This window comes from Microcaecilia unicolor, chromosome 9 (genome assembly GCF_901765095.1).
Source record: "Microcaecilia unicolor chromosome 9, aMicUni1.1, whole genome shotgun sequence".
NCBI lineage: Eukaryota > Metazoa > Chordata > Amphibia > Gymnophiona > Siphonopidae > Microcaecilia > Microcaecilia unicolor.
The window spans coordinates 8,033,928-8,060,337 of record NC_044039.1 but is presented as its reverse complement, the minus strand read 5'-3'; the positions used below and the strand labels follow the sequence as shown (position 1 = coordinate 8,060,337).

General features: G+C 42.4%; 1 protein-coding gene across 2 annotated transcripts in view; it reads right to left on the bottom strand.

Annotated features, from left to right (window-relative positions):
* The window catches only part of MDM2 (MDM2 proto-oncogene), a 28,592-nt gene extending 3,722 nt beyond the window's left edge, over positions 1-24,870 (bottom strand). Inside the window, exons 1-10 of one of the 2 annotated variants that reach the window (XM_030215443.1) lie at positions 24,846-24,870; positions 24,017-24,101; positions 23,850-23,924; positions 18,164-18,297; positions 16,897-16,946; positions 13,851-13,912; positions 10,403-10,502; positions 8,902-9,062; positions 7,363-7,525; positions 3,363-3,442 (exon numbers count right to left, since the gene is read on the bottom strand). In XM_030215443.1, the coding sequence (XP_030071303.1) occupies positions 3,363-3,442; positions 7,363-7,525; positions 8,902-9,062; positions 10,403-10,502; positions 13,851-13,912; positions 16,897-16,946; positions 18,164-18,297; positions 23,850-23,924; positions 24,017-24,082 (891 nt within the window). In that variant the 5' untranslated portion in view covers positions 24,083-24,101; positions 24,846-24,870. Of the gene's footprint in view, positions 1-3,362; positions 3,443-7,362; positions 7,526-8,901; positions 9,063-10,402; positions 10,503-13,850; positions 13,913-16,896; positions 16,947-18,163; positions 18,298-23,849; positions 23,925-24,016; positions 24,102-24,300; positions 24,370-24,845 lie in introns of those variants that run through there. The other variant, XM_030215442.1, reaches the window with a different exon arrangement.
* Between the last annotated feature and the right edge of the window lie 1,540 nt (positions 24,871-26,410).

The window sequence follows — 26,410 nt, the reverse complement described above, 5'->3', positions numbered from 1 at the left end:
CTCTCCTTCCTTTCGTGCCCCGCCCTCACGGACGTTACATCAGGCGAGGGCGGGACACGGAAGGAAGGAGTGGCCTGCCCTGCTGCTGCTTGCTGCGAAGGTGAAAGGAGGCATTTAAGGTTAGTTCCGGGAGCGATGGAGGGCGGGCGGGCCAACCCTGATGTTTCTCTGAAAAATAAGACAGCCCCTGAAAATAAAACCTAGCGCATTTTGGGGGGGGGGCAAAAATTAATATAAGACAGTGTCTTATTTTCGGGGAAACACGGTAGTATGGACTTGCGATGTATCAATGATAAGCTGGAGTCATTTCTTTTGGGTTGTTTGATGGGGATGGGGGGAAATGACATTAATTGGTGGAAGTGGAGCTGAGGGACAGAAAAGGCGATAATTCTGGTCTTTGCAAAACTGGAGCCTGGTGGGATAAAACCACCATATATCTATTTTAACCTGATGCTCCGACCAACTTGTGTAGTACCACCAAGGAATTACAAGAAGTCACAGTTGCCATCTTTTACAGGCAGCTGCAAGGAGCAGGAGCGAAGGGGCTTCACTCCTGCTGAACCACCAGAGAGCTACAAGTACATAGAGCTGGGGGGGGGGGGGGGGGGTGCTCCCAGGGCTCCATAGTGCCTTTAAATAGATATGCGAGTCCCAGCCGATATTCACTGCCAGAGCCTGCATAGCTAAGCTGCTGAATTTAGGAGTTTCTGAGCTGTCCTAAATTCACCCACTTAGCTATGTAGGTCCTGACACTGAATGTTGCTGGCTCCTCCCCAACACCACCCCCTGTACTGCCCTCAACACGCCCACTTTTTCTTGAGCTGGTCAGAGCTGACATTCAATCAGGCAGTGCCGCTGTGCTGCTGAATAATGGCGGTTAGCTGGCCCCAAGCAATTTAAGTGGGCAGGAACCTCTCTTGTTGCTTAAATCGCTTTGAATATTGGCTGGGATGTTTTCATTGCACTTTGACAGATTTATAATTCTAGATAAAATATTAGGTATAAATAATTTTATGCTATTAAAGCCTTAATTATAATATAAATATGTCAACAGGAATAAAATGTTCTTGCAAAACACATTTTTACATGTTATTTTCTCCTCCACCCTTTCTCCCCATTTCCTATTGTAATCTGATTTCATGGAACAAAATAAATCCTTATTGCACTTATTAAATCAACAAAATACAAACGATCAGTAGTCAGCCATTTTGTTCTCAACTTCAACTTATACCAACTTCACGCATGTCCAACCCTTCCCACACCTTTCGAAAGCTATAAATAGACTGGACCCAGTTTACAATACTGATGACTACTGTATGTTATTTTTCCATTTTATAATAAAGTAACAGAAAATGACAGCAGATGAAAGCTATACAGCCTATCCAGTCTGCCCACCTATACCATCCACTCCTCCCCCCCCCCCCCCCGAGACCCCCATGTGCCTGTCCATTTCCTTGTACTCAGATGCAGTCGCCCCCCCCCCAATCGCCACCAGAAAGAGGACTGCTGTGTAAAAACAAACGTTCTGGATTGTTCTGGCACCAGACTGAACCAGTGCGAGTCAGCAGAGGAGCTCCCATAGCAGGCACTGCTTCATTTGGTCCACAGTGCTAAATAAAAACTGAAGTGTCAGACCACCGCTTTCACTCCTAGCGCCACTATGTGAACTCAGACAAAACACAGCTGTGCCACTCCTGGCGTGAAAGCAATCAAGGGCAGGAAACAGCAGCGCTGACCGGGTGCACTTGTACCTCTCTGAAGGTCGGCTAAGAAATTTAGTTTCCCTAGATACTCGCTGAAGATTAGAATGACAGATTAGAATGACAGAGGTAATACACCTGTGCTGTCCCCAACAAAAAGTTCTGAAATTTCCTGAAGCACAAGGCATCATTCCCAGTGCAATTTACCGGAAAAGGGGATTCAGGCTCCCTCTTGACACCCCCCCCCCCCAAAAAAAAAAAAAAAAAAAAAAAACCTACCTCACCAAAGCTGCACAGAGTGCTTATCACTATCTGCTGGAGACAGAGAATACTGGTGAGCACTGGCTGCACAGTGCCTAGGTCTGTGTCTCTATCTGTTAGTTAGGATGAAAAGGAAACACAGACACTTCAAAATTCTATGCCTAGTTGATAAATGCCTTTACACAGGACTGCTACTGTACTTAGAAGAGTGTTTGAAGAGAAAGTGACTAGGTTGCTCACTTTTTTTTTTTTTGTGTGTGTGTGTGTGTGTAGCTAGGGTTTTTGGAATTGCCATCTTTGTCCATCATGAACCACAGATAAAGCCTTCATCTGTGCTGGACTAAATCTACAGAATCTTCTTCCCAAGAATTTCAGGGAAGTTAAACATTTGGTACTTTAGAAGGAAACTAAAAAAAACTTGGTTGTTCTAACAGACATATAAAGACTGAATCTTGTTTTATTGTATTATTTTATGATGTAGTTTATATATATTAATTGTATTGTATTCCACTCCAATGAACTTATAAGGAGCAAGTCAAGCATATGGAAGTTACAACTTTACCTCCATTCAACCCCAAAGGTGAAGCAAAAAATGAGCTAATTTTAGAAGGCTTCTCTACCTTGGAAATAATGTCACATACAGATTATTTCCATACATTAGCATGAAAATATATGGCAAATATTTGAATACTTTTCTGTACACAGTTTTGGTGCACTAAAACCTTCGCTTCACCAGAAGTAATTGTAGCCCACCAAAACGACAATAAACCTAATGCACCATATTATACTATCTTCAGAGCAGGAGTCACCAGTAATTGTGGCTTTTGTGAACTTTACATGCTTTTGAACAAATTGGAGTAAACACACAAAACGATGTACCATTGACTAAAGGGACAAGAAAGGGCTCTCAAACAAAATCTCCTTAAATTTATGCCTTTTCTGTACTACTTGTGAATAGAGCCTGATGTTGTAAAAGGAAGGGGGGGAGGGGGCGCGATATAGCCTGACCTATATTTTCAAAATTTTCCATCTAATAGTAACGGGATCACCACATAAGGGAATCATCCCTCAAACGGCAAAGAAAGGATCTGGGAATGGAACAGTCATGTTCATTGTGCACATGAGGAAGACTTAGTAGGCCAGGTCTCATCTCTCCCAACTCTAGCATGCTCCAAAGCTTTTCTAATCTGTGCTGAACAGTTATCTGCCTGCATCAAATATGCCCTGAATAAACCCTTTATAAACAGCTGATATCAACAAACTTAGAATATCTATTTACCAGGTCTACTGACATTATCTTAATACTTTGCATGTAAAAGTATCATCAATACAGAGCAAGTCTGTATAAAAGGAGACAGAGCAAATGCCAGCAAACTAAAAAGCTTGGGAGAATTCACTCACAGCTGCTGAAATTTCAGGATCTCCATCAAAGGAATCCACGTCACTGTCCTGTGTTTGGTATATAGTTACTTGGTATACCTAGTGAGAAAAGCACAATTCTTAGAAAAGAAAGAGAGGCTGCACATGTTTCTCTCACTACAAAAGATGTGGCACCAGCCTCTCTTGCACGTTTGCTTATCCTGATCTTATAACCCTCTGTTTCCATCAGTTGCTTTGAGAAAGTCTGATGCCACTGTAAAAATTTGATGTATAATCTAGTCCAGAAGATCTCAACTCAGTCCTCGGGACACTAGCCAGTCAGGTCTTCAGGAAATCCACAATGAATATGCATCAGATAGAATATGCATAGAATGCAGGTAACAGCATGCAAATTTATTTCATGCATATTCACTGTGGATATCCTGAAAACCTGACTGGCCAAGTTTGTCCTAAATCTAATCTGGTATTTATATTCTGCTTATTTAGTTCAAATCACTTCAGTGCAGTTTACAAATAAACATATACAGTAAATAAATACACACTCTAAACATATGGGGCTAGATTCTATACATGGCGCCTTAAAAATTAAAATCGGCACACACCCCCAAACCTCCCCCCCACTTAGACATATTCTATAAACTTATGCCTAAACTTAGGCGCAGTTTATCGAATACGCCTAGGATCCAAACATTCAACTATATCTAGTCATGGGAATTTACGCAAAGTGACTAATGCCCCAATGATCAGTTTCCATGCACTGTTCCAAACAGTGCTGCAAAAGTATCGCTGGAACAGTGTGGGGGAAAACACCTCAATGATCAAACCTCATAGTATGCAAACTTATGTGTGCTATTAGTTTTGATCATTGGGGTACTTCTGCAGGAGGATTATACCCGGGCATGCGCACAAGGCACAATCCACCCGCAAGTTAACAATTCTGGGCTATGGAAAAAAAAGAAAAAGCGTGGACCTGTCAAACAATCTGATATGGGGGGCTGGAAGTCCGGTGGCCCTTCAGCCCCCACCCCATTACAAAAAAAAAAAAAAAGCTACCTGGTGGTCCAGCGGGACCCTAGTTGTAGCCCCCTCCCACCCTGGGGCCCCCAAAGCCCCCCATCCAACCCCAGGCCCCCGTATCCCCCCCCCAGAAACCAACACAGGGGGCTGGACATCTGGTGGACCTCCAGAAACCCCCCCCACAAAAAAATACCAGCAGGACCCTAGTAGTAGCCCCCCAAGCCAACCCCAACCCCCTCATATCTTGGCAAGAGGAGGGTGTAGCACACCCTCCTTCTGCGAGTGCCGCCTTGCCTGGTGAATTCTAGGATGCACTGGGTGGTGCTTCACTACCATATAAGGGAGTTTATCCCCTATATGGTAGGGAAGCCATGCTCAGTGCACTGCCATTTTGAAGGTGGTGCGAGTGCTACTCTCTCCTCCTGCCTTAAAATACAAGGGGGGGTGTTGTACAACTAGGGCCCTGCTCGACCACCAGGTATTTTTTTTGTATTGGGGGGGGGGCAGTGTCCACTGGACCCCCCCAAGACTGGTAGTAGCATCTTGGGCTGCTCAGCTTGCGGAAGGGGGGGGGGGGGGAAGAGATGAGCATTAACCCTAACACCAGCTCAGAGCTGGCGTTAGGGTTAAGGCGGTATTCTGCCTCCGACAGTACTGATGACAGCTGCAGTAAGTTACAAAGGAGCCATTACTTAGTGAGGCTTTTTCTGCATCTTTTTTTGAAGGGTTGCTCTTCTTTACACACGTATGATCTTTCTGTCTTTGGTAACATTAATGTTTGTTATGTTTTACTTATTTAACAAGTGTTGCCATCATCCCATGTTTTTGTAGTGTGTAATACAGTTAATTTGGCACATACCAAGACAGTAAGAGCATGCTGGGTATAATCTCAGTCTCGCAAGCTTACTGCAGCTAATGCTCACTTTAATACATGTACTGCACTAAACACAATCTTCTGAAATTCATAGCATTAAATATATATAGTAGGCATGTGGAAGTTTTTTGATCTAGCTAGTAGCTGAACAATTGAGTGAGATGGAAGGGGACTGGCAGAAAACCTTTTCTAAATTATCAATATCAGCAAAAGCATACTTAGGCTACAGCTGTTGTCTCTGAAGGATGAGCACCATCACGCCCAGAGATGAAAGCTGACCTAGTCTGTGTATACAATACGGGTGGGTGGGTGGAATCATGCATTATATAGGGTATTTCACCTCAAGTCTGGCTCACCTGCTATGACTAAATAAGCTGTGAAAGGACTACATTCTATATATGGCGATGTAAAACTCGGCACAAAACACACACCTCACCTAGGCGCATTCTATAAATTATGCCTAAAGTTAGGCACGGTTTATAGAATACACTTAATGCCTGTCCACACAACTAAATTTAGTTGCAGGTGTTTACGCCAAGTAAAACTGGGTGTAAATGCCGGCTCCTAAGTTAGGCATGGAGCGGGTGTAATCTATTTCAGCGTGCATAGATTTTAGAAAAACCCCACGACCTGCCCATTCCATGCCCATGGCCACGCCTCCTTTTCGGTTCTGCATCTTAGAATTTACACGCAGAACTTTACAAAATACACTTAGCAAGTTCTGCGTGTAAACTCTAATTAATGCCATTAGTGTCAATAATTGCCTGTGAAATGACAATTATCGGTGCCAATCGGCTTCTTAATATAATTAAGTTGCACATGAAAATCAGAATAGGACTTCAATTAACGCACTGTACGCTGGCTGCAAAGAACAGCCCATCAAAAAAACTCCAAACAGCCCAGAATACCGCCGCCGGACCCGTATTCGGAAAAACTAAATATGAAAGTGCAAACCCCCTAAGAGAGAAACTTCACTGGCTCCCACTCAAGGAACGCATTGCATTCAAGATCTGCACGATTGTACAAAAAATCATTCACGCAGACGCCCCAATCTACATGCTAAACCTTGTGGACCTGCCTCCCAGAAATGCCATAAGATCAGCTCGCAAATTTCTCAATCTGCACTTTCCCAGCTGTAAAGGACTAAAATACAAGCTGACACATGCCACCACCTTCTCTTACATGAGCACGCAGGTGTGGAATGCATTACCTACAGCCCTGAAAACTACTGACGAAATTAACTAACTTTCGCAAATCTTTGAAGACACCTCTCTTCAACAAGGCCTACAAAGAGAACCCATAACCTATAAAACTTCCTACCAGCACACCCAGCTTTTAAAGCCCACCTTCTATACTATCCTGCCTAACACCCTCCTTTCACTACCCTTCTGAATCTTTGTACATTACGAATTGTATCTGTCATCCTGGAATGACTATGTCATAACAAAACTCTGTAAGCCACATTGAGCCTGCAAATAGGTGGGAAAATGTGGGATACAAATGCAATAAATGAATAAAATAAATAATGTATACAACACTCCAGTCGCACTATAGAGAATCCAGGGGATAATGAAAATATATAACCATCCAATGAACGGCAAAACCAATTAAAACTACAAAAACAAGAGAAGTTTATGTGATGTATTCTCTCCCCCCTCCCCCGGGTGAAAGCTTCCTACTTAGGTGTCACTTCAACTTTAACTAAGCAAATTTAATGTTACCATTAACTCTACCATTTTCTCCCATTCCAAACGCAGTCCTTTTACAGAAGGATCTTTGCCATGAGATTTGCAGCACTAGTCAGAGCAGAGTACGGGGCCAAGTGTGTGCCAGAAATTTTGTGTGATTCCCAAACCTGGTCCTGGAGGCACCCCAGCCAGTCAAGGTTTTCAGGATATCCACAGTGAATATTGATCCTGAAAACCTGGCCGGCTAGGGTGCCTCCAGGATTAGGTCTGGGAATCACTGTACTAGACTACTTAAACTGCTTAGGGTCCCACATTCGGGGGAAAAGAGCAGCACAGAAATTCAAAATGAGATAAGGCCCTCGCTTGTTCCCTTCCCACCAGCACAAGACTGCAAATTATCTGAGAGCCAACACACATAGAACACTGCACAGTGGTCAATGTACCTCATCATCTTCATCCGTCAGCTCCTGCCCTTCCTCATTGTGACTGTAGTCTTCAGAGTACACAGACTCGACCTCAAACTCGACACTGAACTGGTCTGATTCAGAATCCTGGTCAAACCAAGTGTCTTCTGAATTTTCACTTACTGATGCAGTGTCTACATCCTAAAACACAAAGTTAATAGTTTTTGCTTGCTTTAGGAATATAAGAAGATATTGATGAAAATACAAGTTGCTAAGTACTTGCTCCAGGCACATCAATGCCTGATTTTTCCTGACATGGACCTCAGACTGAACTACTTGCTGATATAGGATTCCTACATGTCTAGCCCCAGCACCACTCCCAACTCCTAACCGTGGCTACATTACATGAAGGCACAGCCCATTGACACTTGTCCTTAACCCTATAGGATTCACCCCTCTGCCCCCAAAACACAGAGGTCACAGTGCCTCAGCTGACTCAGTAAAGTCGGAAGGTTCTGTATCTCATAATATGTGGAAGTAATGGTCAGACAAGTTGTAGGTCATATTAAATTAGTCCAATAAAAAAGGTATCACCTACAAATTTGTTTGCTGACAAAGGAGGAGTAGCCTAGTGGTCAGTGCAGCGGACTTTGATCCTGGGGAACTGGGTTCAATTCCCACTGCAGCTCCTTGTGACTCTGGGCATGATACTTAACCCTCCATTGCCCCTGGTAAAAAAATAAGTACCTAAATATATGTAAACCGCTTTGAATGTAGTTGCAAAAACCTCAGAAAGGCGGTATATCAAGTCCCCTTTCCCTTCCTTTATTTCCACATATCCAGGTGGATTAACACAGTAACCACAATTCTCATCTCAGTCACAAACCTAAAACAAGAATGGGTTTAGAAGTCTGTCACAGAAGCTCGTCTGTCAACCTTGTCCCAGGATTAAGCATATACCAACTACTGGAGACTGCAGCAGGGCTGCCCTACACGCTGAGGGAGGTGAAAGCTGAAACAAGGCTTGTCCGCTATTCTCCGTCGAATAAATTAGGTTTCTACCTAACCGACGGCACTGTGTGTCCTCTGCACAGTGGACTGATAGCAAAGAGACTGCAAGACTCCGTGGTTGCTGCCTAAATGATCCCCCTGATCACCTCTCACTCTTCTCCCTCAACACAAGGGATCCTCTGTACTTTCAATTCTGTCCCTGTTTTTTCCTCCACCACCTCAACTGGCAGGCACCTTTTTCTGTGGAAGAATGATGTATGGCTTTATTCCAGACTGCTTTGGTCTAGGTCATCCTGTGTACTGTAAAATGCTTCTTCGTAACACACTTAGACCTTTGAGGTATCCCAATGATTAGCTCCTTCGCTTCAGGTCACTACCTCCTCGGTGCTTCGCCCCAGACATTACTATTTTCCAGGTGAGATACGTACTCTTCGGGCTTCATTGTAGGAAAGCTCCAACACAATTCTCCAAAGCTCAGCACTGACCTCTACTGTAACTTACTGAAAATGCTCTCCTACAGATTTTTATGCTGCTGTTACAGTGATAATATCGGTAGATTTACTTACAGCATTTGAGCAAGAGTCAGTGGATTCACTGCTGTTTCTGTCTCGACGTAAACCACTAATAACGCACCACGAGAGGCTCTCATCAAATGTAAGAGAAATGCTGTCTGATTTATGCCGCTTTCTTTGTCTGTCAGTAGCTGAATCGGATGAAGGATTTTCTTCTATTTAAATAGAAAATTAATAATGGAAAAGTTAACCAATCATTTATTGCACCTGCTGTACACCGGTGAATCTCTTCATAAAGGCGGTTAATAAATCCCAATAAATAAAATTTAGATAAATGCTGAAAAATCATTCAGCATTCCAACAAGGACGGTCCTAGGAAACAAGTGGGCAAGCGGTCCACTAGTCCCACAGACAAGGTGAGCTGAATGAAAACTTTTATTGTAAAATGCAGGAAAAGGGTGCCTGACACAGCCATGTTTCACCCTGTTGGGCAGCTTCAGGTGCGATACAATACCTCAAGGAGTAATCCATCATACGTTTCTACCGATACCCAGGAAAACAGAGCATTCAGTACAGAGAAGATCTCTTCTCATTCATAGCATGCTGTGAATGAACAGAGATCCTCTCCGTACTGAATGCTCTGCTTTCCTGGGTGCTGGTAGTACCCTACCCCAGGTTTTCCACCTTGAGGAAAGTGACAGGATTACTCCTCAAGGTATTGTATCGACCCTGAAGCAGTCCAGCAGGGCAAAACATAGCTGTATTGGGGACCCTTTTACAATAAAGGTTGTCATTCGTCTTCCACTGTGTCTACTTCTCCATCTAACATTACAACAAGACTGACCAGACAAGTTTCCAGCCTTTGGCCTGACACTGCTGCTTTTCTCTACTGTTAGCTATAGCTTGGTGGCACTACAAGCAGGTATGGAGCACTCACTTCCTATCCACTTTGGAAGTGGCACTGAGTGGGTGCCTGTGTGCTTATCCGAGATGATCACTGCAGGCAGCACCAATGGCCACCTCTAAGGGAAGCGCCAAGGGCCATGCTCCAAGACAAGTACTCAGGCCATTATCAAAGGTTATAAGGATGAATTCTTCTAACCGTTGGATGTCTATCCATTTTGGCAGAGATGTTTTGTTTTTCTCCACCCATAAGTGATCACCATTACATAAATCAAATAAAATATCTGTTATTTTGTGGATTAGAAATATCCATGTGCAATTAGGTCAAACACACTGACAAGAATCTGAGGGTGATAACCATGTGACCCCAGTTTTGGATAATTTTACTACACGCTATTGCCAGCCAAAAGCTCTCATGATCAATAAATGGAATTTACAGAAATAAAAAGTAATTCTGTATTTGTAAAACACTAGTACAGTACTAATATGAACAAAGCATTTTCTGGGTTGTTTTTGGATTTTCACATGTCACAAGTTCTGGACTGATCTGTTGGTGATGCTAAGGAATTATGGTTAACATATTTGTATTTCGATTACTAATAAGTGCATAAGGATTTACTGAAATCCATGCAGAGAACAATATTAAGTGTACCTGTTTCACTGTGAGTTCTTCTTCTAGATGAGGTGGAAGCTGCTCTTGCAGGCAAACTTACTGCAGCTGGCTTTTCTTCATGGGAGTCTTGTGTGGATTCCTGAATGAAGAAATGGCAAACAAAATGTCAGCCACTACTCACAACTTAAAGATTATAGAGAGTGGTCTATTAGTTACAAGAATAGGTTAGGGGATCATAATAAGGGTTCAAACCTTGCTTCTGCCACTAACACTCAGTGAGGAATATTTTCAAAGCACTTAGATTTAAAATTCCATAGTAACTCTTTTACTATGGAAAATGAGCCCGTGTGTGTGACTTTGGACAAGTCAGTATCTCCTGTTGACTTGTGTAAGCTCTACAGAGCAGAGATCTGCTGTACCTGTATTGTCTGTTCTATAGTTCCCTGCTTTAGGGCACTTTATAAAATATACAACCAAAAATACAGTAGTTCTTAGCTATCTTCCAGATTAGAAATCTAAATATATTTTAGAGTACTTAGAATACTACAGGATTGTGAACTCACCAACCAGAATCCATAGAGTTCCAACTTAAACTCCAACAACAATACTATGAGTTTAGTAATATATCAGGCTGAATCTTGCCCAAAAGCAGAGGCAGAACCAACAGGATGCTACGATCCTCAAAATTAGGAGCGACAAAGATGATTTGTTACTAAAAACTGAACAGATACACAGACAATTCTTGGACTTCTATGGGCAATAATACTCTACAGCGCTGCGGAACCCTGGTAGCGCTTTAGAAATGTTAAATAGTAGTAGTAGTAGTAGTAGTAGTATTAAAAAGGAGGCAGCAAGAATTTTTACCACCAACAGGGGGCAGGCCTCCTGACCTCAATGAACACAGCAGGAATCACTATTTTGTGCAAACCTGAGTGAGATAACACCTGCTGTGGCTTTTACCACCCTATATTGTTAATAAACGTTGACCTGAAGACTTTAGCAAAAATACTGGCCAATAGATTAGCTCCCCAGCTACCTCGGTTGATTAATCCAGACCAAGCGAGGTTTGTCCCAGGATGGCAGACAATGGATAATGCTAAAAGAGATCTGAATCTGATCTGGGCAGCCCAGAAAGAAAACACCCCATTTTTGCTATTGTCAACGATTAAAAAGCATTTGGCCATGTTCACTGGGAGTTTATGTTTGCAGTTCCAGAAAAGTAAGGTTAGGACAGGCATAGTTCTTCTTGGTTAGTCACTCTGTATGCAAATTCGGAAGCACTTATCAAAATTAATGGCTGTATACCAATAGTTTCCCCCTGGGCAAGGGTGCCCTTTGTCACCCCTTCTCTTTGCATTGGTGATGGAACTCTTTGCCTAGCAGATCAGAGTTAATTTGGATGTAGATAAAACTCATAAAACATCACTATCGGGCTTTAAAGTCAACTTAGATAAAAACTGAGGCGCTAATATTAACATCTGAGGGTAGGAATGGGCACAAAGGATAATTTTCCATTTAAGTGATCTCTTCCCATTTAAAATGCCTGGGGGTCAAAATCACCACTTCTCTTTTTCAACTTAATTATGGATCCTTGATCAAGAACATACAGGAGGATCTAAGGGAATGAATGAAGGGAACATTTATGTGGCTGGGAAGGATAGCTATTTTTAACATGAATATATTGTCTAGATTGTGTATCTTTTTCAGGCTCTCCTAATTTCCATCAGTAGGAGTGTTTTACATAAATGACAAAAGATGGTTTCAGATTTCATGGGGTGGGGTGGGGGGGGGGGGGGGGAGAGGAACAAGATAGAATAGCCAAAGTAAGTTTGTTTAATCAAAGAGTTGGGAAGTTTAGGGGTCCCAGATCTCCGATGTTATTTAGGGGCTCAATTTGGACACATCTGGGATTGGAGGGAGGTTGTGAATGGGAAACCTTTCACTCAGGTTGAACAATACTACATCCCGAAAGTAACACTACACAATCCACATTGTCGCAGTCTGCAGATCTATATGTCAGTGATTATGGAAAACAGATGATCACTTCTGGTATATTTAACGGTATTATTTCCAAATAGCTGACTAGATACCCAAATACTTGTCAAGCGATGGAGGGGACAAAGTTTGCACAGTATCAACCAACTGGTAAGGGATGGGCTGATAAGGATCTTACAATTTCTGCAGGAAGTATGTCATTTAAATTCTTCTGGATTTTTATTTTTACCTACAATGCAGACATAACTTGCATAGAGGTGATTACAAGTAGATTTAGTACTAGACCTCTTAATGATATGGAGCTTCTATGGATCCAGCAAACCAAAGCTAAAGGCTAAATTTTCCTACTATATAAGCTGGTAAGAAACCATCACTTTTCTAAAGTCAAATACATGTTAAGAGTGGGAAGGGGACCTGCAGCTATTGTGGAGGATTCCTGAATGACAAGCAATAGCACAAAGGACAATGAGATCTAATATTTCCACTCAGCTTAGACAAAACAGTATAAAGACACTGCTTAGATGGTATATTACACCTGATCAAATTTATAAAAGTTTAATTGCTTTTTAACAGCAAGGTGCATCATTGCAGGTGAGTAGAAAATCAACAAAATCCCCAAGATTGGAACACTGGCACCATATTTATTTATTTTTATTACATTTGTACCCGCGCTTTCCCTGTCATGGCAGGCTAGATTGCACTGTTATTGATAGAAAGACTCACAGCTATTAGGTCCAAACTTTCAGGATAAGGATTTTGTCAAAAGCTGGAAACACACACACTTATCTGTGTACATCTCTTGAACCAACCTAAAGCAACCACATTTTCAGGATATAGCTCTACATAAAACCTAAATTCCTAGAATATTTCTCCAGAAAAATGATGATCTAAAACATGAGATCATTTTCTAAGCCACAGTACCACCAGTGGTTACCCACAGGGCACTATCCTGTGCCCACTATGAGCACTGCAGCCTCCAAACGGCTGTATGGAAGAAAGCGCTACAAAAGTGTTGCTCTGAAACGCTTCCCTTACTTTAATCTTCATTTTTGGATTCTATAGCATGAGGGCGAAAAACTCCCATATGCCAGGATACCTAACATTTGTTTCAATTTTTGCTATGGTGGAGCTTGAGCCAGAGAAGTCAGTTTTGTTGTAGCGGACCACAGCTTGAAAGGAGCTGCATCACTGCAGCAAGCCCAGCCTCAAGTCCAAAATGAGCTGCCACTTGGACCCCAGTGGAGATCAGGCCAGGAGATGTCGTAATCAGTCCAGGCCAAGTCAGAGAACCACTTTTTGCCACTGGCCCAGGAGAAATGAAGTGGTTGGAAGGGAAAAAAAAATCCAAAAAAACAACAAAAAGACTAGAGAGCTTTGTAAATATATATATTAAAAATAAACACGAAATAACAAATAATCCAGTCTTTGGGTCAATTTCTGGCTAGAGGATCAATTTCCCAGTTGATCAGCATATATCTGTGAGTGTGTTCACCTTAAGAGCATTTTCCAGCTGACGTGGGTTCTCATTTACAGATGTGTCTGCATCTGTGGCTTCTGAAAAGAAAACAAGATTTGAGATCAGTGCCGTCAGACAAATATTTTTGTATCTAGAGACAGAAGATGATGGGGCACCAGAGCAAACAGGTCTAGAAGGTTAAGAGACGCAAACAAAAGACCTCAATATTGTGAAAAGCAGCAGAGCAGTGATTCTCAACCCAGTGTTGGGACACATCTAGCTAGTCAGGTTTTCAGAATACCAAGAGATGTATATGGAGGTGGTGCCTGTAAGTTCATCTCATGGATATCCTAAAAAAAACATGACTGTCTAGATGTGCCCTGAGGACTGGATTGAGAACCACTGGGTTAGTGGAACAACAGAAGCTTACAGGCAAGCGCACCAAAAGGAATATACAATTTTCTCTCAAATTGAACATTTATTCCCAGAGCTCTCCAGATGCACCTGACTCTGCTAATTCCCTTGCAGCTGTGTCATGTTATTACTGGTTTCACAATGTATCAACCACACATTGTTTATATGGGTCATAACAACAAACACTGAGGTACTTTTAGTAAGCTTCCCACTATTCCAGAACCTGTGGGACAGTTGTGTCAATCAATCAGCAAGCGGAGATAGAGAACTGAAAACTGAGCCGAGACATCTTTCTCTTGGCATCCAGGCCAGCTCCTCAGTATTTACGTAGACAAGCAGTAAGGTTTATATATATATATATATATATATATAGTGGCTCTTCCCCACAGCTCTGGAAACTCCCTTCCCTCGAAGGGGTTGACGCCAGCAACGGACCATAGTCCACCCTGAGCCCTCCGGCAAACAGGGAAAGCTATGGGATAGGAGGGGGAGGAACCCAGCCACCTGAGTGTAGCACCCCTAAGGCATTAGAGAACCCCCACGGGCAGATAACCAAAACAGCGCACAGATGTATAAGAGAAAAGAAAACTTTGAACTTAGACTGAGAAATAGGTACATTTACCTGAGCTAACAAAGTAGAAATTAGAAAACAGAATAGATATTTTGAGACCAAGGGGCTCACCACATCTACCACCTGCTGGAGAATGAGAATAATGGGGTTTCCAAGAGGCTGAGCATGGCTCTTATTGGCTGCCTCAAAATCAGTCTTCTCAATCTCCATCTGCTGGTAGACGTACACAACCCATCAGTCATTCTGGGCCGGTCCAGAGGAACCCTAAGGAATAAATTAGTGGGGCACCCGAGACAGGGAGCTGAAGACCTCCAGATATGACTCTGCAGACTCAAGCCACCTGGCAAAGCTCAACTAGAGACCAGTTGATCAAGTGGATGAGGACCAAAATCAGAGGCTGAAAGTGTGTCCATCCACCTGCTGGGGTGGGACTAGACACCAAGAGAGATAACGTCTCAGTTCAGTTTTCAGTTCTCTATCTCTGCCTGCTGGTTGATGGACACAACTTTCCCATAGGTTCTGGAATAGTGGGAAGCTGTGTAAAAGAAAAGGTTTATGACAGGCTGCAAACAATGATCTATATGCTAGATCTGTTTTCTGAAACAACGCGTGCTAGCACCAAGCCATCCCGTAACACAGTGTGTTTTAGACTATGATGCTAGCTCCTGAAGAGAAATGCCATGGGCATGAAACATGCCCACCGTAAAAAAATGCCTGGCTCTATAATATATATATATATATATATATATATATATATATATATATATATATATATATATAGCCTGAATGGTGGTGACATGGTCATCTGAAGGATCCAATATCTTGTACCCTTTGAGAATTGTATAAAGAAAACTATAAAGAATGTTTGGAGCTGGGTAGTGAGAAAGATTGTTTATAAGAAACCCCCTCCATTAAATATATTATCGATACCGGAGAGTTGAGGGGGGGGGGGGGGGGGAGGAGTGGCCTAGTGGTTAGGGTGGTGGACTTTGGTCCTGGGGAACTGAGTTCGATTCCCACTTCAGGCACAGGCAGCTCCTTGTGACTCTGGGCAAGTCACTTAACCCTCCATTGCCCCATGTAAGCCGCATTGAGCCTGCCATGAGTGGGAAAGCGCAGGGTACAAATGTAACAAAAATAAAATAGATACTATTGGAGATTCTACATGGAATGTTGCTACTATTGGAGATTCTACATGGAATGTTGCTATTCCAGGCTGCGCAGGCTTCTGTTTCTGTGAGTCTGTGCAGGACGTCAGACTCACAGAAGCAGAAGCCTGCGCAGCCACATTGGTGATCTGCAAGCGCCTGGAATGTTGCTAGTGGAATAGCAACATTCCATGTAGAATCTCAAATAGTAGCAACAGTGGAGGAGTGGCCTAGTGGTTAGGGTGGTGGACTTTGGTCCTGGGGAACTGAGGAACTGAGTTCAGTTTCCCACTTCAGGCACAGGCAGCTCCTTGTGACTCTGGGCAAGTCACTTAACCCTCCATTGCCCCATGTAAGCCGCATTGAGCCTGCCATGAGTGGGAAAGTGCGAGGTACAAATGTAACAAAAATAAAATAAAATAAATAAAAGGTTAAAATGATGATGACGGACTACAGCACTCGACTTCTTAAAGAATATTTTCACATATGAGCTCATGTATTTTCAGACTATGAAAAATGTTTTCTGTTGCATTGTCATCAATAAAAATGTCGAATCATAAGATAGCTGGTAAGGATGGGGGGAGGGGGAGGGAGGGAATTTAGATGACGCAATAACAAACATCACACAAGATGGGGAATAAGTTGATTTAAATATTTCATTTGATATTCATGTCACAATGCAAAAGTAAATACATTGGTTATGGTGATATGGCTGAAAGGGAGGGAGGGAGAAAATGATAAAACCATTGATGATAAATGTTATGGATGAGTACATACAAATGTGATGTATTCCTTAAAAGGTCATAATTAACGGTTATGTTTGAAACTGTTGAATCATCAATAAAAACTGTTGAAACATAGAATGGGCATGAAACTGCCATTGTATTAGTTCCATTCCCAATAATTCAAACAAGCCAGGTGCAGTAAACCTTACCCTGGGCTAACTTACCGTGGTGTCTAACTGTCATCAAGTTTCTTGAAATCATTGAATATAATCTCCTAGGGGTGGAGAGAATTAAAAAAAATATATATATCATCTCAAATACTCAAATGCAGATACTTTGCTTGTTGGATGGAGAAGCTGTAGCTAAACTTTTAATTCCTTAGCGTCTCTCTGGACCGGACCAGGATTGGACTGATGGGTTGTGCTCGCCTACCAGCAGGTGGAGACTGAGAAAAAACTCTGACTCTAGAGAGCCAATAGAAGCCATGGCCATGTGACCTTAGCCTCAGTATTTTAGTCTCCCAGCAGGTAGGAAGTGAGCCCATTAGTCTCTCTCCTTTTCTCTTTAGATATTACAGATATTTGTGATAATTCTTCTGTGCCTGGAATCTTATTTAGAGGCTTGACAGGGTTTCCTTTCTCTTCTTTCTTTGACAGCCTCGGGGGTGTTAAACTCGGGTGTCTCGAGTCCACCCCCCTTCCTCCCCATCTCCCTGGCTTAGCAGGGAAGGGCCGTCCCTTTCTCTGGAAAGGTGTACCGTCTTTGGGAGAGGCAGCCACTTTTAACAGGTAGCTGCTTTAAAAGAATTAAATCAAATAAAAGGAAATTCAAAGCAGCAGCCTTTCTTTCCCCAGACTTCTAACGAGCAGAGACAGCTCCAGTGTTTTATTATGATTGAGGGGTTATAAAAAAAAATAAAAAAAAACAAATAGAAGAAAATAATTCAGTGTCTGTGACTTTAAACAGCGATTTTTCTTGTCAGATTTAATTTCCTCCATTTTCTTGCGTTGCTTGTTGGATGGAGAAGCTGTAGCTAAACTTTTAACAGTTAGTAAGATCCTCCTTTATTCTCATTTTCATTCTAGTTATAAAGAATGAAAAATTGTGTGAACACTAATAATCTAAGTTCCCAATTAACAACTCTCGTCAACAAGGATATAATTAAACAGGGGTGTTGCTGTGCTGATCCTCATTAAAAATGAAGGCAATAAGTACAAACACTACATGAACTTAAGTGGACAAGCGGAAAAGGAAAGCTGTAGACATTAAAAGATGAATACCTTATTTAAAAAAAGAAAAAAAAAGGCACATAAAATCTTAAAGCGAAAAGCAGCCAACCTCAAAAGATGGACCTAGTCAGTAGTTACTTTAGACACAGGGAATGTGGAGTCTCAGGCACAATTTACATATGACGTTCATATCCAAACCCCATTTGGTACTGCACGTGGATCTGGCCCAGGCCAAGAGAAGGACCGAATACAGGATCGTTACCTGGGCTCTTTTACAGAAAAGCTCTGGACGCCAAAAAGTTCTCCAAGAAGGTCATTAGCACAATGCACAATATGCTGCTGTTTCTCATCATACAGCTGTTTGGTCATAATATATTGCCCAAGATAGAAAAGGACCTAAAACACAAGCATAAACTATCAGAACTCTTAACCTAAGATGACATGATTCTGCAGCACATGTAAGTGACAAACACACACGTATCGGAACATAAAATGTGTCCTGCTGGGTTAGAATACTGATGCATCATCCAGCATTCTCCCTCCGAGGGTGGCCAATCCGAATCGCTTGGCAGTACATGGCAAATCCTAACTGGGAGATCCATTCCCTATGTTCCCTGCTGAACAGAGACATGGTACTGCCCTGGATAACTGCTGGTAATGGACCTGTCCTCCAGGACCCTGGCCAAACTTTTTAAACCCAACTATGCTACTAGCCATGATCATATCTTCCAGCAATAAATCCTGCAATTTAATTGTGAATTGACTGAAAGAAACCCCCCACACACATACTTAAGATGTTGGGCTTTTTTTTTTTTTATTTTTATTTAAAATTTATTTACCATGGTCATAACCAAAACCAATAAACAGCTAATTTACCTTCTGAGACAGCATCCAGTTTTAAGAGGAGCTAGATGAGGGACCAACACATTTTATTCTTGAATTTGTTTTAAACCTGTTCCCAGTTAACCATATTTTTACGTATATAACGTGCGCAAAGTGTGCCCATGTACAAATAAACTGGTATAACCTACTCGTTCACAGAACACGCACTATATCAGTTCATTTTTTCTAAGATGCACTATTTGCAAAACTTTTGTGTTTAAGGGCTTTTCTTCTTTTTAGGTTCTTGCAGTCAAAAAGCCTTAAAATCAAACATGCTAATTTTGTAACTAGCGCATCTTACTAAAAAAAAACATATAGCACACTCACGCATATACCCCCAAATTCTATAAATGGTGCTCAAAATTGTAGGCACAAATCTGCACATGCAATTGTAATGAGGTAATTAGCACCATTAATTGGGCGCTGATTGGTGCTAATTGGCAACAAATTGAATTCGCATGTGCATCTTGCTAGGCTCTAGTCTATAAAGGTGTGTGTGTGTGTGTGTAAATGTTTTTACTGTGCAACTGACAAGGGGGCCATGGGAGGGGCATGGGTCATTTACCTGAGATACTTGTACTATTAGAGAATACAGGAGATCTATGCGTAATTTAGGTATGAGAACTTAAACCAGGTTTCAAGTTGCTGTAAATCATCGTGCCCAACACTGTCTGTGGATCTCAGAACTAAGTACCACTCTATAAAAGGCGCCAAGAGTGCTCTTTTGGGTACTGAAGCCAGGTCACAGTGCACAGGGGTGTGCGGGCAGTTTGTAAAAACATTTATAACGCACGTTATAGGTGTGAAAATACAGTAACTTGTTCCACATCAAGCCTCCTCTCAGCAAATACTATGTAAGGTGTGATCACGCTATGGATTTGTCGAGGCACCATGGTATTTTCAGTTTTACTCTCTATTCCTTTCCAAATAATTCTTAACAATTCCTTTGTTTTTCAGTTTCTGCCACACATTGAGCTCTGAGCAATTTTATGCATTGTTGACACGGTATTTTTTTCTGGAGTAGGAGCTTTATATAAAACCCAGTACTGAGCACATACAGAATGGCATTTTAGAAAGAGCATCCAACTAAGAATAAGGGCAAAGATGTCCCAAGTCTGTACGTCACATATGGACATTCGTTCTTCATGTATTTTAGAACAGGATCTGCTGATGTTCTGCCTGTTCTAAAATACCTGAGACATGCAACATCTACCATGACCATCCAGTTTACAAACTCAACCCTCCAAATTTTGAACCAGGCAAAATAAGGGACATGGATGTCATTGTGGCACCATAGGTACATCCGTGTCATAAAAAGCAGAGAGGTAGCCTAATGGCTACAGAAGTGGACTGTGAATCAGGGGACCCCAGTTTTGAATCTCACTGCAGTTCCTGGGGAGGGGGGGGGCCTCTAATTGTGAGCCCCACAGGACAAAAAAATATATATATATCCTGTACCTGAGTGTATAAGAAACCTAAAAGCCTGAAGGCTATTGAAGTGGTATTACATTCAGGTACAGTAGATACTTTTGTAGCTAGAGGGATTACAATTTAAAAAGAAAATAAAAAATCAGAGTTGAACCGGGTCACATGGTTCTCAGTTTGCTACATTAACAATATGGCTACTCCTCAACTCTGCCTAGAGGTCTATTAATAGGTTAATTAAAAGATTTTAGTAGCATAAATGTCCACAGTTCTTGAAACAGTCATAGAGCCTGGTGTCCCTTGCCACTTTCACATTTAGAGGATGGAGGGGGAAGCAAACACTGGGGGATTCAGGAAGTGACTTTTCTTAATACTTCCAGTGGACATTCGCTCAGTCATAATGCCTTTCAGTAACCTGGATATGCCAAGTACCAGGTCTAAACAATGTCCATCTTTTTGGACATAGACATCCCTTCCCCTTCTGAAACTGGACTTGGATGTCCATTAGGCCCCTCCCTAGTCCTTCCCAAAACATACCCAGACCACACCTCCTTGCCATAAGGCTGCACTGCAGTTTCAGACGTTATAGCATTGGGATTTGGACGTTCCTGCAATACAAACGTCTAAATGTCGATTTTCAGACATCCAAAAACAAGAATAGAGATTCTAAAATAAGGGCCATAGTGACCCTAGGTTACACTAAAGCTCAGAGCAGTTTCCTAATGCGAACACAGAGGAAAAAAAGTTTAGCTTCCCAACGCAAAAACCGTATAGTATGCAAATAAGTTGCACAAAAAATGGGCGATGACATGGAAGTGTTAGGGACCAGGGATTTTCTGTGTCATTTGTTTTGGGTGCATTACCTACGACACTGAAAAATTCTGACCTTTCTTCTATTATGCTGGGTTTTCACATGCATACGTTGTCCCTCTAATGCCCTGGGATTTGTAGTATGGAGTGTTGCCACAATTTGGATTTCTGCCAGGTACTTGTGACCTAGCTTGACCACTGTTTGGAAAACAGAATACTGGGCTAGATGGACCATTGGTCTGACCCAGTATAGCTACTCTTATGTTCTTAATAGGCTATAATTGGAACCAATAATCAGTTCCATGTGTAACTGCCTTTAATAAGCTGCACACTCAAATTCCAGAGTGCACAACTCCAAGGGGGGAGGGGCACGGGATAGAGAATACTAGCATTTACATGCCTGCCATTCAACTAAACATAACTGCTCATGCCTCAAGTTTGCTGTGGAAATGCAAACTTACACTAGCACTCCATAATGGAGCTGCACACACACAACTGCAGTTATAGGATTCATACATCTCGGTGCCTACGTTCAGATGATCTATACAGACTTACCCTCTATGGAATAATATTTTGCTCATAAAACAATATAAATTACTGCATTGGTTAACCCTGCACACCTCTCCCTCAACTCCTTATCCTGGGCCCATTTTTTTTTTTCTTTTGACTCAACCCCTTTAACAATGCCAGAAGAAAAAAAAAAGCCGAGGGTCCTTCATGCTTGCAGTGAAGGGAAAAAAACTGAAAGGAAATCCTCACCAACACTGATCACGGGAGAACGAATTACCCCTCTACTGCCCCTCAGACCTGGCATGAAATTGCCAGCGCTAAAAATCCTGTGCTCAGTCTTTAGGTCTTTTGTGCACTTCTTGTGTCTGGGTTTAATAATCAATACCTTCATTACCTTGGGACTTAAAATGACCTGTGCACACAGGAAGAACTTGCTTGAATGTAGGTGCCCCTGGCTGCAAAGAAGCCACATCAAACCTACTGCACTTTTACTTTACTTTCACATACCTCACATATACCTTAACAGCTCAATGTGGCTTACAAACAGAATCAAATAAGTACCAAGCAAAATACATACAAAAAAACCCCCCTTCATAACTGTACAACATGGACTGACGACATGGCTATAAATTTCTTAAATAAAAAAAGTCATTAAAAGTCCTTTGCAACCTTATTTGAAGTGGAAGAGAATGCCACCATTTTGTCGCTAAATAAGCAAAACTAGATGAAAAAAAATAGATTTATAAATAATCTTTTTACAAAATGGAAAATCAAAAAATCCCTAGTGGTTTCAGAAGCATTACGTGCTGGTAAATCAGACGCCTCATATAACTGGGAGATTGGCCATACAAAATACAATACGTTAACACACATACTTGAAAAATAGAATGCGCCTCCACCAGTAACCAGTGGAGTTTCAGAAAAACTGGAGTTACATGCTTATATTTGAATCAAACATATAAACGGCGAGTGACCGACTCACTCGCAAATGCGCAGTACAGACTTCCCTCTCTGTCCCGCCCCCGCATCAATACGTGATGACGAGGGCGGGACAGAGAGGGAAACTGTGCCGCCGAGGTTGATACCTCTCCCCCCCAACCCGAGGTCGCCGCTACCGTCACCCCCCCCCCCCACACACACACACCCGGCCCCTCTCTCCGCTACTAAACTTACACATCCATTCGCCGGAACGCAGCACACACATCAGCTGAGCTGCCGTCGGCCTTCCTTCCCTGCCTGTGTCCCGCCCTCGCTGACGTTACGTCACAGGAGGGCGGGACACAGGCAGAGAAGGAAGGGCCGACAGCAGCTGATGTGCGTGCTGCGTTCCGGCGAATGGATGTGTAAGTTTAGTAGCGGAAAGAAGAAAGGAAGAAAGACCTCAATACCAGCCCGTTTTTACGGGCTCAACGGCTAGTATACCATAAATCAAATGAGTCACAGTACTTTCAGCTGATTGACGCTTATGTAACACTCAATCAGCTCCATAGTTAATATATTCTCTGTGTGAATCAATATGCATTTGTCCATATTAAATTTAATGTTATTTAGTTGCCCAGACCCCCAGTCTCATAAGGTCCACTTAAATGTCCTCAGGGTCTGGTCATATTTTCAGCATTTTGAATAAATTTATAGATGGCATAAAAGTTGGATTACCTCATTCAAGGCCCCTGTTCCCAGATCATTACTGAATAAATTAAATATTACTGAATAAATTAAATATTGGTTCCAGTACAGATGACTGGGAAACTCCACTATTTATTTACTCTCACCACTGAAAAAAAAAACCCCAGACCATTTTAGTTCTGCTGTATTACCAATGCACAAACAGGACAGTGCTTCCAGTCCCATGACTTTAATTTGAGGAATTTCTAAGAGAAATTTATCATCAATAGAAATCAAACAAAATAAAAAGGAAATAAGAATATCAATGATATACTTTGATGTCCCCATGCATACCTCCGACCCACCCCCATCCTCCCACCCTGTCATAGTAATGCTTGAATGTTTTCACTTATATACACCGTCAGCTAGCACATTTGCTTATTTCCGATCTGACGAAGAAGGGCAACCTTCGAAAGCTAATCAAGAAATGTATTAAGTTATGTCCAATAAAAAAGGTATCTTATTATTTTCTTTTCCATGTTTTATTTTGTTTGATTTCTATTGATAACCTTAAGAGTGGACTAACACTCCTCTACTTAAGAGAAATTTGCAAATTCCACCTGTAAATCTAGACACACTATATTCTAGCATGGTGCAAGATGTCCCACTCACAACTGTACATTTCTTAAAAATAATATGATTTGAGGTGTGCTTACTTCCTTCATTGTAAAAGTGACCTGTTGTGCACCTGCACACTTCAACAACTTCAGCAGAAGTGGTTTTGGTTTAACCTACAAAAAGGACAAAATACAGCAAGGGTAGTGACACAGAAGAATCTCCAAGACATGTTGATCATGAAAGTAAGGTTTTGATAACCACTAACCAGCGCTTCCTGCTCTGAAGCTGTCATTTGGGAAGTGCTCAAGCGATCAGCTGCACTGTTAGACATTTTTCTATTGCACAGTTTCCTGCAATAAAAATAACAAAAAAACACATTAAAAACTAAACACGTACCACACAAAGCTAAGCGTGAAGGAAGCAGAAGACACAGCAAACTATCAGGCTGTCAAATCCAGAACTGGCTTCAAGGTCTTTTGAACTGAAAATAGGATCAAACAGATGATTCGTTTCCATCGTGACTACAAAAGAAATCTTAACAGAACTTACTTACAGTACATAATAAATACATAAAGTGCTTCAGCCTGGAGTCTGTCACAAAATGCTGAAAGCAGTGTGAAAGGGCCTGCCTATAAATAGTACACAGTAGACAAGTCGGGGCTAGCTCCTGCACTGCTGCTAGTTGCAAGCAGTCAGCACAGAGACACATTTGACATGTCTGAGCATGACCAGGCGAGAGGCGATTGCAGCTGAGTCACCCTTCAGCTCTCACAGACTGTACAACCAAAGTCTGATTCACAGTTAGATAGCACACCAGAGCAGTACAACAAACAGCATCCATGCAGAGCTGCTGCGAGATCTAGAGAGCAAAACCACCTGGCATGGTACAGAAGCAGACACAAAACACACCAGAGCAGCAAACGTACAGAGAAAAACAAACACAACCCACCGTCTCATGCCAAGACAAACAGAACCATACTGAGATTCACCATCCTCTCACACTGACCCTACTGGTGCAGCTCTAGACAGAGAAAAAGAGAAACACAGTTTCACACCCAAGTGACTCATTGGCAGACATTCCCAGCCTGACTCACAGGGTCTGGGGACTGCACTGTTGCCCAGGCATGTCCACCAATCATGGGCAGAGAGACTGACAATATTCTGGAGGGAAGTGTCACCTCTCCTTCCTCATGCCCCCAACAACACAGTGTAACATACTGCACAACCACCCACCCCTCCACAATGCATTGTATTATACTGCAGTACACCTCTTCAGTGCAATACATACCAGCACACTTCATTCCCACCCCCATCCCTCTCCCACTGCTGGGAGCTGCCATTTTGAATGACTAAGGTGCCGGAGGCAGGAGCAGGTGGACATCACTCCTGCCTTTTGACTTTCTGAGGTGGATGATGAGGGTCGGGGGGGAGGGGAGGGGGTATACTAGACTATGAGAAGAATATATATATATATTATATTTCTTAATGTCAGGGAAGGAGAGTTGGGTTTGGTGGGGAGGAAAACTTCTGGACTACCAAGGACTTTTGTTTAAGTAATGGTGAAAAAGAGAAAGGGAAATGGGAATTGATATATTTACATTTGTACCCCGTGCTTTTTCCCCACTCGTGGCAGGCTCAATGCGGCAGGCAATGGAGGGTTAAGTGACTTGCCCAGAGTCACAAGGAGCTGCCTGTGCCAGGAATAGAACTCACTTCCTCAGTTTCCCAGGACCAAAGTCCACCACCCTAACCACTAGGCCACTCCTCCACTTTGAGGTTTTTGCAACTACATTCAAAGCGGTTTACATATATTCAGGTACTTATTTTGTACCAGGGGCAATAGAGGGTTAAGTGACTTGCCCAGAGTCACAAGGAGCTGCAGTGGGAATTGAACTCAGTTCCCCAGGATCGAAGTCCACTAAAAAGATCATGTGGGGAGGGAGGCACTCCTAAACTAGCAGTGATTTTATTTTAGTCAGGGGAGCTGCTAGACTCCGGGGATTTTGTTTTTATGTCAGGGACGGGGTTTCACTAGACTACCAGGTAAATTTTGTGGTCTAGAAGGGGATGCAGACGTGGCTTTCTTTTTGCTGATGTCCCTCTTTCTGTCAGTGGATGAGCCAATCGCCACTCATGCGCTGAGAGGAAGAGCAATGTTTTTGCACTAGGCTGTAGGTTACTGCCACGGTGTGCACTGTTTTTTTTTTTCTGACAGCACACACTTTAATGCTGCAGAAATCTGAATGCTCGCTGATTTTTCAAGTAAAAACCAAGATCTCAGCCATCAGCACACGGTTCTACTACATAATGCATGGTTTGGTGCATCAGCTTTAAAGTCTGCATCTGGAGACAGTAGAGGGTTAAGTGATTTCCCAAGATCACAAGGAGCTGCAATGGGATTTAAAGTGGGATTCCCTGGTTCTCAACCCTTTGTCTGTTAGGCCACTCCTCCGTATCCAGTAGCCTGGATACGGAGGAGGGGGGGGGGGGGGGAATTGGAGGCTGGTGTGCAGTTTACCTTGCAAATACAGTGCTGAAGGAGACACACCTGAGATTGAAGGGGGGGAAGAGATAACAAGAGAGGAGGTGAAGACCAAGAAGAGGACAAGCAGACAAACTGAAGAGAGAATAAGAGATTACGATAGACTGAGAATGAGAC